At 33.9% G+C, this 13,179-nt stretch overlaps 1 protein-coding gene across 2 annotated transcripts; it reads left to right on the forward strand.

Moving 5' to 3' along the window:
- The first annotated feature begins 283 nt into the window (after positions 1 to 283).
- On the forward strand, positions 284 to 8,962 carry LOC102610651 (uncharacterized). 2 transcript variants are annotated; one of them, XM_025092422.2, is made up of 10 exons: positions 284 to 810; positions 909 to 1,390; positions 2,972 to 3,171; positions 4,505 to 4,675; positions 5,325 to 5,639; positions 6,325 to 6,483; positions 6,554 to 6,703; positions 6,925 to 7,131; positions 7,202 to 7,237; positions 7,369 to 8,962. In XM_025092422.2, exons 1-10 carry the CDS (start codon positions 420 to 422, stop codon positions 8,507 to 8,509), a joined length of 3,252 nt encoding a protein of 1,083 aa, XP_024948190.1. In that variant the 5' UTR covers positions 284 to 419; the 3' UTR covers positions 8,510 to 8,962. The 2 variants fall into 2 exon arrangements, with proteins under 2 accessions (XP_024948190.1, XP_006490739.1); XM_006490676.4 differs by having other exon boundaries at positions 7,205 to 7,237.
- The last annotated feature ends 4,217 nt before the right edge of the window (positions 8,963 to 13,179 follow it).

Here is a 13,179-nt window from a genome sequence, read left to right on the forward strand (position 1 = left end):
AACTTTTCTTGAGCTTGATAGTTTTGGTTTATTTCACCCTCAAAATATATTTCGTCATCTTATGCTCTATATTATATATAAAGGTCCCAGATAACCCCACCTCAATGGTGGTTTTTTGCAATTAGAAAAAGAAAGAAAAATAGCTACCATCTTCAAAATTGCAAAAAGAAAACTATAATAATAGATGGGGCAGTCTGGCCCAGCCTTGTCAAGAGAAAGCCCAACCCAAACCCATGTATGTTTAGTGGTCTGATCGGATCCAATTAAATTGACTCCACCGTTTCTCCCTCCACCGTATAAACGATTCAATCATGCCGCCACTTTTCTCTTTCTAACTTCAGTTACTCTGTTTGATAAATGAATAAACCCTAAAAAAAGATTCAATTTTTTTAATAAATTTTTCGGAGAGTACTGAAACAATGTCTCACCGCAACGATTATGACGACGGAGAAGAATTCTCCGGCAGCGAAAACGACGACGCTTTTGATGAGGACATGGAAGCCCTAAGGAGAGCCTGTATGATCATCCGCACCGACGCCGACGACCTCGAAAAAACCGACTATCACCACTTGCCCGACGCCGCCGCACCTTCGGCTACCGCCGCCGACGAATGGAGTTCCGACGGCGAAGGCGATCTAGAACTGGTCCGAAGCATACAGAACCGCTTGGCATTATCAAACGACTTGTGCCAGCCGCTGTCTCTGGAGGCTCTGTGTACTCTTCCGCCAGTTGTTTCGGACGACGACGAAGAGGATGACTTCGAGACTCTTCATGTGATTCAGAAGCGCTTTTCAGCGTATGATTCAGCCGGTAAGTTTCTAATTTTGAATAATTTTGATTGTGTCTGTATATAGAAATAATGTAAAAACAGTTACTTTTGATGTTCTTTTCTGACAATTTTAATGCAGATAATAACAAGAGCAGCGTGGAGGTTCATGAATCTGCTAGTGTAGTAGCATCCGGGGAGGATAAGAATTCGAATAATTTGTTTGAAAACAGAATTGATTCTTGTGAAGAAGCTCGTAATGATGAAACACTTACAAATTTACCACAGCCTTGTGCTTCTTCTACTGAGTGGCATCAATCTGATGAATGTAATAGACTTTCTGTGTTGTCACAGAAGCAGTCTAGTAACTTCCCAAAGTCTGCTCAGGTGTTTATTGATGCCATTAAGAAGAATAGGTCATATCAGAAGTTTATCCGAAGTAAGTTGACTCAGATTGAATCAAGAATTGAGGAGAACAACAAATTGAAGGAACGTGTAAAAATTCTTAAAGACTTTCAGGTTTCTTGCAGAAAAGTAACTGGTCGAGCATTATCACAGAAGAAGGATCTTCGTGTTCAATTAATTTCATCATCATGCAATTCGAGGAAGTCGAAGGATTCAGAGGTAAATCTTTCATTAATTATTCGAATTAGTTTATTAGGTATGTTTCTTTCAGTCGAACTAATTTTCATAATACAGTTTAAGAATAATGCTAAATATCATCATTATATTATTTTTACACCTCATTTGGAATGTATCTTTTTGTTATAGATTATTGTAGCATCATCAGTGAACAGTTTAGACATTCGTATAGTTTGAACTTTTCAGATCAATCTTGAAGATATGATTATTAGAAATCTCATAAATTCATACTATATAAATTGGATAAGTCAAAGCCAAACACTGATCCATGGTTAAAGTTTACATACATAGTTCTGATACGAGACTGTGATAGCCAAAATCATGTTGTGCTCACAATTTTGTTAATGGTAGATATCTTTTCATTCTTTTCCATTTGCATGTGTACATTTGTGGTGAAAACAAACGAGAAAGTGAAACAGCTCTGGCATATTCAATTAGCTTGTCCCAGATCAATGAAAAGGTGACCTTAGTTAATTTATGCTGACTTCTTCTGTGACACAGAGTAATTGTAATTTTTAAAACACTGGAGTGTGACAAGTTACTGTTGAGTGTATGTTGGACAAGAGGTGATTAGATATTTTAACATGAGATTGCAATTGTAGATTTCAAGGATTTAGAGGCTGCTGCAATGGGTATGCAAATGGTTTTGAAATTGTAGCATTTTGGATTGGATAAATATTCAGTTTATTTGATTCAGGTGATTATGGATGCTTAGAATGACATTTAATTCCAGGATTTAAGGACTTAAAAGCTGTTAAATTGGTGTGTGTACCATAAGGAGCAATGTTGTTGCATCCTGAAATTCAGCCAAAGGTTCAAGTTATCCCAACATGCTAATTACATCCTGAAGGTAACAACTGATTTAATATTGAAGACTTCGTAAAACAATCATCATTAAAAAGAAAAAATGAGGGTGGGGGGAAGATAACCAAGTACCAGCAACAAGAGAGAGAGCATTTTACCTATAATATATACTTCCGTTGGCTTGCCAAAAGTTTATATCTGCTTTATTTTATATGTATTACCATATAATATTCCCACTGTTTGCTAACAAAGCTGTCTTTTTTCTTAAACCTTCGACTGAAAGGAGATTAACTTTATAGGCATAAATCAAACTAAACAAAAGATGCACAACATTGACTAAATTAAAGTAACAAATGTCCTAAATGTATGGAAATAGTTGAAACCTCTGTTATTTCCCTACTGCATCTCGTAAGTATATCCATGACCTGTAAAATACTAAACTTAGAATGGCACTAAGTGCAACCACTATTTTCTTTTTGCTGCATCAAAATATATCAGTTGCAAAATAGGTCAAATCCTCACAGGATGTACAATGAGAATTTAACTTTCTTGGTGACATTTAAGACATTGGCGGGACATGAATGATGAGCTTACCGGTTGTAATTATGGCTTGGATACTAGGGAATTTGTGTTTGATTTACAAGCTTGATTGAGGTTTACAGAGGTTTTCAGATTGGATATCCTGATATACTTGTCTTTATTATTTTTTTTTTTCCTTCAGGGGCTTCATTTTCACAGTGGTAGATTTTACTGCTGCAGGGTACCAATAAAAAGCTCTCTGCTCTTAATTATGGCCCAGCAGAAAATTCTCAAGTTGCTAATTATAAAATGGCAATGTCAAAATCTCCTCTGTCATTGCATCGGAAAAAGTGGTCAAAGAAAGAAAATGAAAATCTGAGAAAGGGAATAAGACAACAATTTCAAGAAATGATGCTTCAGTTGTCAGTAGATAGATTCAGGTATGTTTAGATGTATTTATTTGTTATTAGATATCCTTCTAAACTCATAAGGAAGTATAGGCCATGGCAATGCATGCTCATCTTTCAACTTCTTATATGCAACTTGCCCTTCAGTATTTATCAGAGGCAGTTGACAAAATACTTGATAGCTTTTAAACCCATAAGTCAAAGGGAAGCTCATTGGACTTTTTTAAACTTTAACCACTTACAGCCGGTGCAAAACTCTAGTCTTTCTTCTCCAGTTTATTTAAAATGGTACTGTATTTTTGACAAAAATTATGACAGTCCTCAAGTCTTTGTCTTTTGTATAAATAGCAGGGATAAAACAGACAATTTCTGTCTGATTAAAAGATAAGCGTATAAAAGAGGGTCAGTTTAAATACTCCCATCAAATTGAGAGGTTTTGATTTATTTGATTCATTTTCATGATGTTTTCTAATGGTTTTAAATTTTGATTGCATCTAAAATTTTAATTGTCAGAACCCAAAAGTAAAATAATTAGGGAAAACTTCATGAGAATAATCCATGGTAAAGAAAAGCCATGTAATTATTAAACAAAGTGCATAATATTGAAGAATTGTGGGATAGAGTTCGTCTTCTTGCTTCACTTTGGACTTCAGTTTCTAAGGAATTTCATGATTCTTCCTTTTCCTCAATTCATTTAAATTGGGAAGGGATTTTGAGATGGGTAGTTATAGCTAATTCTAGCCTTGTGCATGGGTAATTGTGTATTCTTTTGTGTAGCACTAATGGTCTTAGTTTTTTGTCTTCTCAGTGGACAGCTGGTCCACTATCTGTAGATCTTCATCATTAATACATTTTTGAGTTCCTTGTCAAAACAATAAAGAAATTCTTCCAATTTCACATCTTGCAAAATTCATATGTAGGTAAGGATTATTTAAGAGGGCCTTGGTTTACATATATATTTTTTTTAGAACTTCAGGAGGACATGCAAAAAGGTTTTTATTTTTTTTCCAAGAACTTCAGGAGGACAAGCAAAATTTAGGGGTTTATGAAGAATTAGGGTTTAGCTGATGGCAAATCTTTGTACATAGACATCATTACTTCTAAAGAAAATAAAAATAGAGCCTGTAATTTTTCTTTAATTTTCATTCTTATGAAATAAATAAAATTATTTTTGATGACGAGTTGTGCATTGTGGAGCTTAAGGAGAGCCTTTAGGCAAAAAGCATCTTAATCATGGTTACTTTCTAAGGCTTCTTGTAGAAGTTAGATCAAATATTGCTTAACATTGCAATAAGTAGATCTTTTATATCTATGCTTTCCATTCATTATTTAAGCATATTGATACATGTACACTTTAAATTGACAGTGTTCCAGAGGGATCTGCTACAGATACAAACAGTTTGGATAGCATTCTTGCATCGATTAAAGATCTTGAAGTTACCCCAGAAATGATCAGGGACTTTCTTCCTAAAGTTAATTGGGATCAAGTAGCTTCTATGTATGTTCAGGGTCGTTCTGGTGCAGAATGTGAAGCACGGTAAGTACTTTCTTAGCAGTGTTATTATGTTATATAACTGAAAATTTTAAATTTTTATTTTTGCTGCTTTATGTTTTCTATTTTATTTGTATTTTGCTGTAGAATATGATAATTAATCCATTCATTGTAACATTTAGAACTTTCGGGTATCTTTAACAAGGAAATGCTACATCATTTGAGGAATGTTTGTTGCTTCTCTGAGGATTTCCATAGGTACTTTTAATTGCATTTATTTGGTGTACTTTGCTTAATTAGTTGGCTTGCAATGGGCCATCTTAGGCTTACTTTTACATTATCACGCATGTATGAGAACCCATTCATGTATCTGGATTTGATACTGATAGTAAAATGTGTATTTTTCTTTCCCTACCTTTTCAACTTTAGCATGACCCATAGTTAAATTCCCTGCCCACCCTTGTGAGTGGGGTTCAAAATCAGACATTGTGTTATTATAGAGGGATAATGAAAACAACATCTTGGTATTGATCATGAAAGGAAGACTAATGTCTCCAATGATGCTTAAAATTGAGTTCTAATTTGGACATTGAAAGTCGGGAGGTAACAAATTTGTATAATCTTTTTAAGAAACTGTATCAACATATTGTACAGGTCTGTTCTTTTAACTCATGTCTATGGTTTATTCTTGCAGGTGGTTGAACTTTGAAGATCCCCTAATTAATCACAATCCATGGACTGTCGAAGAGGAGAAGAGTCTTTTGCTGATCATTCAAGAAAAGGGGATTACTGACTGGTTTGATATTGCAGCCTCACTAGGGACTAACAGGACCCCATTCCAATGTTTGGCACGTTACCAACGAAGTTTGAATGCTTGCATACTGAGAAGGGAATGGACTAAGGAGGAGGATGAACAACTCCGGATTGCTGTAGAAGCTTATGGTGAGAGCAATTGGCAGTCTGTAGCCTCTACTTTGAAAGGAAGGACTGGTACTCAATGCTCTAATAGGTCAGTAAGTTGTTTCAAAAACAATGTCTAATAAATGATGCAAAAAACCGGTAAATGTTTTTTGCCTAATTGCTTAGATGTCTGAAATATAATATAGATTAGTTAGAGGGTTTGGAACCCTTGTATTAGACACCATGGTGGACATGACACATTAAACTTTGACTAATCTATACATCTTTGACATAGAATCTATCTGTCGAACTTCTGTTATAGTTATACATATTAAGTAATTACTGCATCAAAGAATTGGCATCATGATTGTAGTATACTGTCTATTGCATCTTAAATGTATATGGTATTGGCTTGCCAAATGATGGTCTGTCCTTGGAGTGTTGTTTGATACAACCTGTTCGATATAGCTCAAGGGTTTGGAATACATTCACTAATAGGTTGAATGTAACACATAATGTATCTATGCATCATAGCTCTTGTCTCACTTAGTCATACTACAGGTTGTGCATGTGTCATTGGTAAGTTTTACCATCTTATTTTGTCTAACTATCTGCAGACCCATACTGGAAAGTTCTTCCTTGTGATTCTCCTCCTTGTAAATATTTTGTTTCTGGATTTCCCTTTCTTCCCTTCATCAGAGGTCCTTTGTAGTTCTGATATTCTAGTTGTTTTCCATTTTAAAACTCTTCAATGCCAGTCAAGTAACTTGTACACTCTGTTCTCTGACATGCAGGTGGAATAAAACACTTCACCCATCAAGGGAGCGACAGGGGAGGTGGAATCCTGATGAAGACCAACGCCTTATAGTAGCTACAATGCTTTTTGGGCCTAGGAACTGGAAGAAAATAGCTCAATTTGTGCCTGGTCGAACACAAGTGCAGTGTAGAGAAAGGTATCCATAAATATTTCATTTCAGCTTAAATTTTGATTTTGATAAAATTAACTTCTTGTTCTGATAGCAGATGGGTCAATTCTTTGGATCCTTCTGTGAAACGGAGTGAATGGACTGAACAAGAGGATTTGAGGTTAGAGGCAGCAATTAAAGAGCATGGATATTGCTGGTCCAAAGTTGCATCTGCACTACCTTCACGTACTGACAATCAGTGCTGGAGGTATGTACCTTTTTATTGTGTAAATAGATTTACAAATAGACATTGGGCAGAATGAAATTAGGCTCTATGTACTTTTTTATTTTGTAAATAGATGTACAAATAGACATTGGTCAGAATGAAATGAGGCTGTAGTTCTTTAGTTTCTCTAGGCATAGCTTATATTATGTAGATTGATTGTCCGAGCTTAATTTTAGTTATATCTTTTTTTCCTTTATAACCAGGAGATGGAAGGCATTGCATCCAGAAGCAGTGCCTTTGTTTCTAGAAGCTAAAAAGATTCAGAAAACAGCTCTTGTGAGCAACTTTGTAGACCGGGAGCGGGAGCGCCCTGCCCTTCGTCCGAATGATTTTATTCCAATACCAATGCTAGAATCTGCATTTCAACCTGAAGAGCCAAATGCATCCAAGAAACGTAAAAGAAAATCAAGGTATAAATTTCAAACACTTAGCTCTGTTGGTTCATGCTATACTATTGCTAATTCGATGCAACTTCTGCAGCAGAAAGCCAGAATCTGGGAAGGAAAATGATGATTGGTTAGTTCTTTCAGTTTCCTCCTTTTCTTTAATTAGTCTTGAATTCCCTGATACTTATTTGGAAGTATTTTCTAGAGTGTGTATTTTTGTGAATTTAAGTTTTGTATTTCTTCTCTTTGGATGTAATGCAGTAACACTCATAAAAAGATTAAACCCAACCGATGTAGGAAAGAGGCCGAAGTTTGTTCTGAGGAAGTTTTGGGAATAACTAATTCTGATGTGATGGATATCTCTGATCAGCAAGATGCCACTCAAAAGAAGAAAAAAGTAAAGCCACGTTCAACAAAGAAAAAGGCTGGTTGTGGATCTGTTGCCACAGAGAAGTCTTCGAAAAAAGGTTCAAAGAGTCGTCCTAGTGCGGAACTGGATGAAAGCAGTCAGAGTATTCTTCTGCAACCCCCTAAAAAAGAAAATCAAAGGAATACTAATGATGATGATAACAACTTCTCTTTGGAGGACACTGATAAGGCTCGAAGGCAAGGCCATGGAATAAAAAGATGTAATGAACCATCAGGTGAATGCCAGGGTCTTGCATGTTCCTCTTGTCAGCAAGATGCCAGCAAAACATCAAAACCTAGGAGCAAATCTCATTTTAAGAACCGTTTACAAGCATCAGATGGAGATAACATACCACTTGCTTGCTTTCTTCATAACAAGCCAAAGAAAAAAAAGCTTGAAGTCCCTAAAATTGCTGATCAGCCTTGTTCTTCCAATGGTGAGGAAACTATGGGATCATTGTTGCCTTTTGAAACAGTCGATCAACAAAGTAATGAACAGCCAATTCTGTCCCAGATGCAAAACGGTGAAGTTCACACATGCCACAATGCTGGAACTCCTGAAGATATGTCACTGTGTAAAATGCGGTCGAGTCATTTAAAAGATATGCAAATTATGGTGGTGAGTGACGAATGTATTGGAGAAGATAAGGTGGAAGGTGGGGTTACAGATAAGGTCGAAGGTGCTACTACAAGTCCCTCTGAACCAGTCTCAGAAGCAATGCCGGACATCAATCTCGAAGATGAAATAGAGGCTTGTGATTTCACCCTTGCTTCCTGGTTGAATAGGTCGTCTCTCAGTACCCAGTCTAGTCTGAATAATATGCAGAATGTTTTAGCCAGTGATATGGAGCTAGAAAGAGGAGACGAGGTCAAAGGTGCAACCATTACTCCCCATGAACCTGTGAGGGAACCAATGAGTAATAACCACAAAGATGATATTGATGATGCTGACATTCCTCTTGCTTTCTTGCGTCGTAAACTAAAGAAGAAATAGTGTACTCTGATGGGCACAAAGATGCTGAATTGTCTTACAAACTAAGAAATCTGAGTTCCCTTTTGCATCGGCTTGAATCCTGCAACAAGCAATGCCCTGGCCATTAATGAAGCCAGTGATGACATGGATAGGCCAGCAGAAATTTATTACCCTCGCCACTCCTGAGGATTTTTATAGTAGATATTTTTACGGGTCCTGAGGTTATTATGTATAGCTAAAGATTTTTTGTCTGATTCTTGTATAGGAGGGATAGCACGGTGCTCAGTTTCAACCTCAGATCTGTTTTTAACATTTTAATATTTTGGTGAGAAGAAGAGGAGGAAAATGTGAAGAGAGGGGAAGATTAAATTACAACCCCCCCCCCCCCCCCCCCCACCAAAAAAAAAAAAAGAAAGAAAAAAAACCTGTAAAGCTGCATATTTTTTTAATAGACTATTCTTTCTTTCAGCTGAATGATTGGTAATATTTCTTTCCCTGCAGCAGATTGTTTTTTCATGTTGTTCACGATGACATTCTGTTGTATGAGTTGTGTTCTATGCCTTTTTAACCTGGTATTTTCGTTCTTCAGAACTTGTTTCTTATGTACAAATGCTATGTTTGTTTCATGTTATAAATGAGCTTGCGTTAATAATAATCTTACGCTACCTGGTTGGTAGACCAATCTATTAGACAATCAATTGAATTCCAAGTCATTTTCTGATCTGATCAAGAATTGTTAGCCTGAAATCTAGAGTCATTTGTAATTTTTCTTCTTTTAAATTTACCTCAAATTCAACAATTGAACCCTCGGTTTGTAATTTCATATACAAAGAAGAATAACCATAAATTATTAAATACTCAAATCCAATTTATGGTAAGTTATTTTTTTAATAGAGAACATAAGGTTGACTCACGGTAACTGACATTTCTCAAATCCATAGGAAGGTGGTAATATGGATTACAATACAATCACATGATTTTTTTATATTCATATTGATATAAATTGACACGATTAATAATAAATTAATTTACATAATCGTGTCATATGTGTGCTAAACCACCCCAGCATGTTTATTCATTTTTGACACAAATATTGATTAATATATGATAATATTATTTAAAAATAATTGATGTATGTGCTTAACTCCAAATTAGTTATCATATTAATATTGTGTTATAAGCTTATTCATCTTCTATTTAATATCATATTAACTTACTTATCCATATTGTATGTTAATGTTTCAACATGATCATATTAATATTTTGCTTAAAGTTAACACGATCTAAATACGACACGATAGTACAAATTGCAACCCCTAGATTGATAACAAGCACACTATTAATTAGTCCAAAGGTAAAGACCTTAGCAAGAATGTTAACAAATCGAATCGTGACTCTATTTACTTTTAGGGTGCGATTAATAGTTTGTATTACAATGTATAGTATTGCACTAAACCAATGTTCTTATACTAACCTATGTTTGACTACAATTTCTATATGCATTGCACTGTATTGAAAAGGTGACTGATGCAATGAAAGGAATATGAAATAATCTTATTGGGGGTAGGGTTTAGGTTACATTGCATTAAAATACTGTTCATATTTTAAATTCCAACTATTTTACTTTTAATATTAATAATTTATAATAAATTTAAATTTTTTAAATATTAAGTTATATTTATATTTAAATAAATAATATAAAATATAAAAATATTAATAAACCTAAACATTTAATAAATAGTTGATAATAAATCATTTTACTTTTATTATGCAAAAACATTTTAATTATTTTATTTTAAGTATGTAAAACATATTTAATTATTTTATCATTTATTATTTACTAAAATACTAAATTTAAATTAAACGATTATATTTGAAACTTATAAATAAAAAATAATTCATAATTAAATTTAGAATTTAATATATATTATATTATAGTATAAAAACTTTTATTTTATTTATAAAAATTTAATACTATATTATATTATAATATAACTTATATTATATTATCATACATATTATAATAAATAAATATTTGAAAATAAATTATGTTTAGATAATATTATGTCTGTCTCTCAATTACTAAGTAAAAACCACACACATTGGCATGGATTTACATGGAAGCACCCAAAATTTTTCTTATCAATTGAGTACTTTTCAAGTTTTAAGTTGTATACTTTTCTTTTGTTTACCTCATTTTGGCAAATAAAAGCGATGTTATTGAGAAGTTAATTAAACAATTGAATTATTTAAATCATCTTCGTAATATTATTTCTATTGAATTGATTTCGGCCAAAATAAAGAAAGAACTCAACAAATGACTATAAATAAATGTCCTATTCTACTTGTTAAAAAAAAAAAACTTTGATGTATGAGATTAATATTTAAAAAATAACATTATATCAAAATAGAAGATTTCGGGGACTAGTCCCCAATAATAGAATAACAAAAGACTACTGTCAATTGTATTAGAAAGCTACACAATAATTAAAAGTATGTTCATAATTTTATGGTTTATTTCCTTCTCTGTCATGCTTGTTCTTTTTTCTTTTCATTAAATCAAGTTACTCAAATATGTGACATTCTCTATCACTAAAATTAAAAATAATTGTTTACTCTACAATTTCAATAAATCAATATTACAAATTTATTTGTTATGTTGTTGTCATTCTTTTATTAATATATGTATTTTATTAAAAATTTTGATGTGGCATTACTTAACATAAATGGGTAATTTTTAGGGACCTCCCCTGAGATTTGGTGTATTGATAGTCTCATAAAAAGTATTCACGTAATTACAGGCAGCTCCCCTGACGTTAGTATATCATTTCGTATATTGTTAGTATATGAGGGTAAATTAGTGATTTCATAAAAAAATCAAAACAAAATCCAAAGTTGCATTGATGACCCAAATTTAAGTACTGATAATCGGGTCCAGCTGCCTTCCACCCACTGAAGACAACCATTTCAAGAACTTTGCAAGAGACAATTATCAACAAAAATAAAACTAATTTTTCCCTTTCATCAGCCGCCACCCACAAGCCCTTAATATCATCATCAGCGTCCCAATCCTTAGCCACCATCCACAAGCTCTAACAACCACCATGACCGCCATCACAACCACCAATCCTCACAACCCCTAGCCACCGCTACAAACATTTACATACTCTAACCATCATTGTCAGTTCACCGGCCTTATCTTCCATTGCTGCAGCCTAACAATCATCCATAACACCCAACCACCTTTAGCCGCCGCTTCCTACAAGCAAGCCTCACCACCCACCACCGCACACACACAAAGCCACACCAACCGCCATACTATTGCGACAGAGGCCACAATGTAGACAAGATCCAACAGAGGAGAGATGTTTTCCTTCTCCGGCTGACTATTCTTTTTTGTCTTTTTTTTAAAATTATTATATTACTTTTAATTATTTTTAGTTTTTCTTTTATTTTGTCTATATTTTGGTTGTAAAGCCTTTTACTAGACAAGAGAACACTGCCATCCAACCATTTGCTGTGGCTTGCCATGGGGTAGCCGTTAGCAGGGATTCGGTTCGCATTTTCTAACAATGAATGGAAGAACGTATCAAATAATCGGCGCTGACGATCAGACAATGTAAAGAATCTGAGGCTGGGATGGATGATTGGCCTTTTTATTTGTGGCAACAGTTTTGTTGATTTTTTTCAACTTATATTTTACTTTTTTTGGTGATATTATGTAAATGTCAATAATTTTTTTTCCATGGTTATTGTAGACTTTTTAGTGCTCCAGTGTGATGTTTGCTATTTAGCTCCAAATTGTTACACTCATTTTTGTAGCCAAGGGCATTTTTGACTTTTTATCAATTAACTAACAGTTAAATTAACTGTATACTAACGTTAGGGGAGTTGCTTGTAATTACGTGAATACTTTTTATGAGACTGTCAATACACCAAACCTCAAGGGAGGTCCCTAAAACTTACCCACATAAATATTGATGTGGCATTCCTTTAACATAAATATTGCTTTTACTTTACAGAAATCAATATTCACACAAATATTTATCATAAATTTGTAAATTAATCCACAATAATATAAAGTTCCGGACAGGCACTTGACTACCTTTAACTGGAAAAGCCTTTATTGAGAAAAAGCTTTGATATGATCATGGCATGAACCATGAAGTAAGAGTTTTCAACAGTCAACAATGGTGTTAATGTAAATTTAGAAGAAAACAGGTGTCAAATGCGGTATTCAAATAGTTAAGGAGAGGGACTGTGAGAGAAATTTAAAATTTCGTGCCAGCCACTTACAAGGCCATGCGATGCGCAGGGCTCTGCTGCATCCTGCATGCATATTATTGTTGTGATTTTTTTTTATTACTAATTAAGTACATGTCACTAGAGCCAGAGCTATCAAAAGAAATAATTTTTTTTTTAATTTGAAGAAATTTCTAATACATGTGAAGTAATACAACCAATTAATGCATTAATGATATGTTTAATTATATTTAATATAATAATCATTTAGATAATGATCTTTTAAAATAAATACACATATTACAATATTATTTACTTATTAAATGACTACCATAATATCTTTGATTTCTAGTAAACTTGACAGTACAAACGTTGGCAACTTGCACTAACCGGAATTAACACACAACTCAGACTAAGTGCCATGGCCCCAAACAGAACAATCACATAAG

Source organism: Citrus sinensis, chromosome 1 (genome assembly GCF_022201045.2).
Source record: "Citrus sinensis cultivar Valencia sweet orange chromosome 1, DVS_A1.0, whole genome shotgun sequence".
NCBI lineage: Eukaryota > Viridiplantae > Streptophyta > Magnoliopsida > Sapindales > Rutaceae > Citrus > Citrus sinensis.

What these genes read in the sequence shown, in the direction of transcription:
- LOC102610651 (XM_025092422.2), top strand. Translation starts at nt 420, where the DNA reads ATGTCTCACCGCAACGATTATGACGACGGAGAAGAATTCTCCGGCAGC. An exon ending in TTGTCAGTAGATAGATTCAG is followed by an intron (nt 3,172 to 4,504) that starts GTATGTTTAGAT and finishes TTAAATTGACAG; the next exon opens with TGTTCCAGAGGGATCTGCTA. An exon ending in ACTGACAATCAGTGCTGGAG is followed by an intron (nt 6,704 to 6,924) that starts GTATGTACCTTT and finishes CTTTATAACCAG; the next exon opens with GAGATGGAAGGCATTGCATC.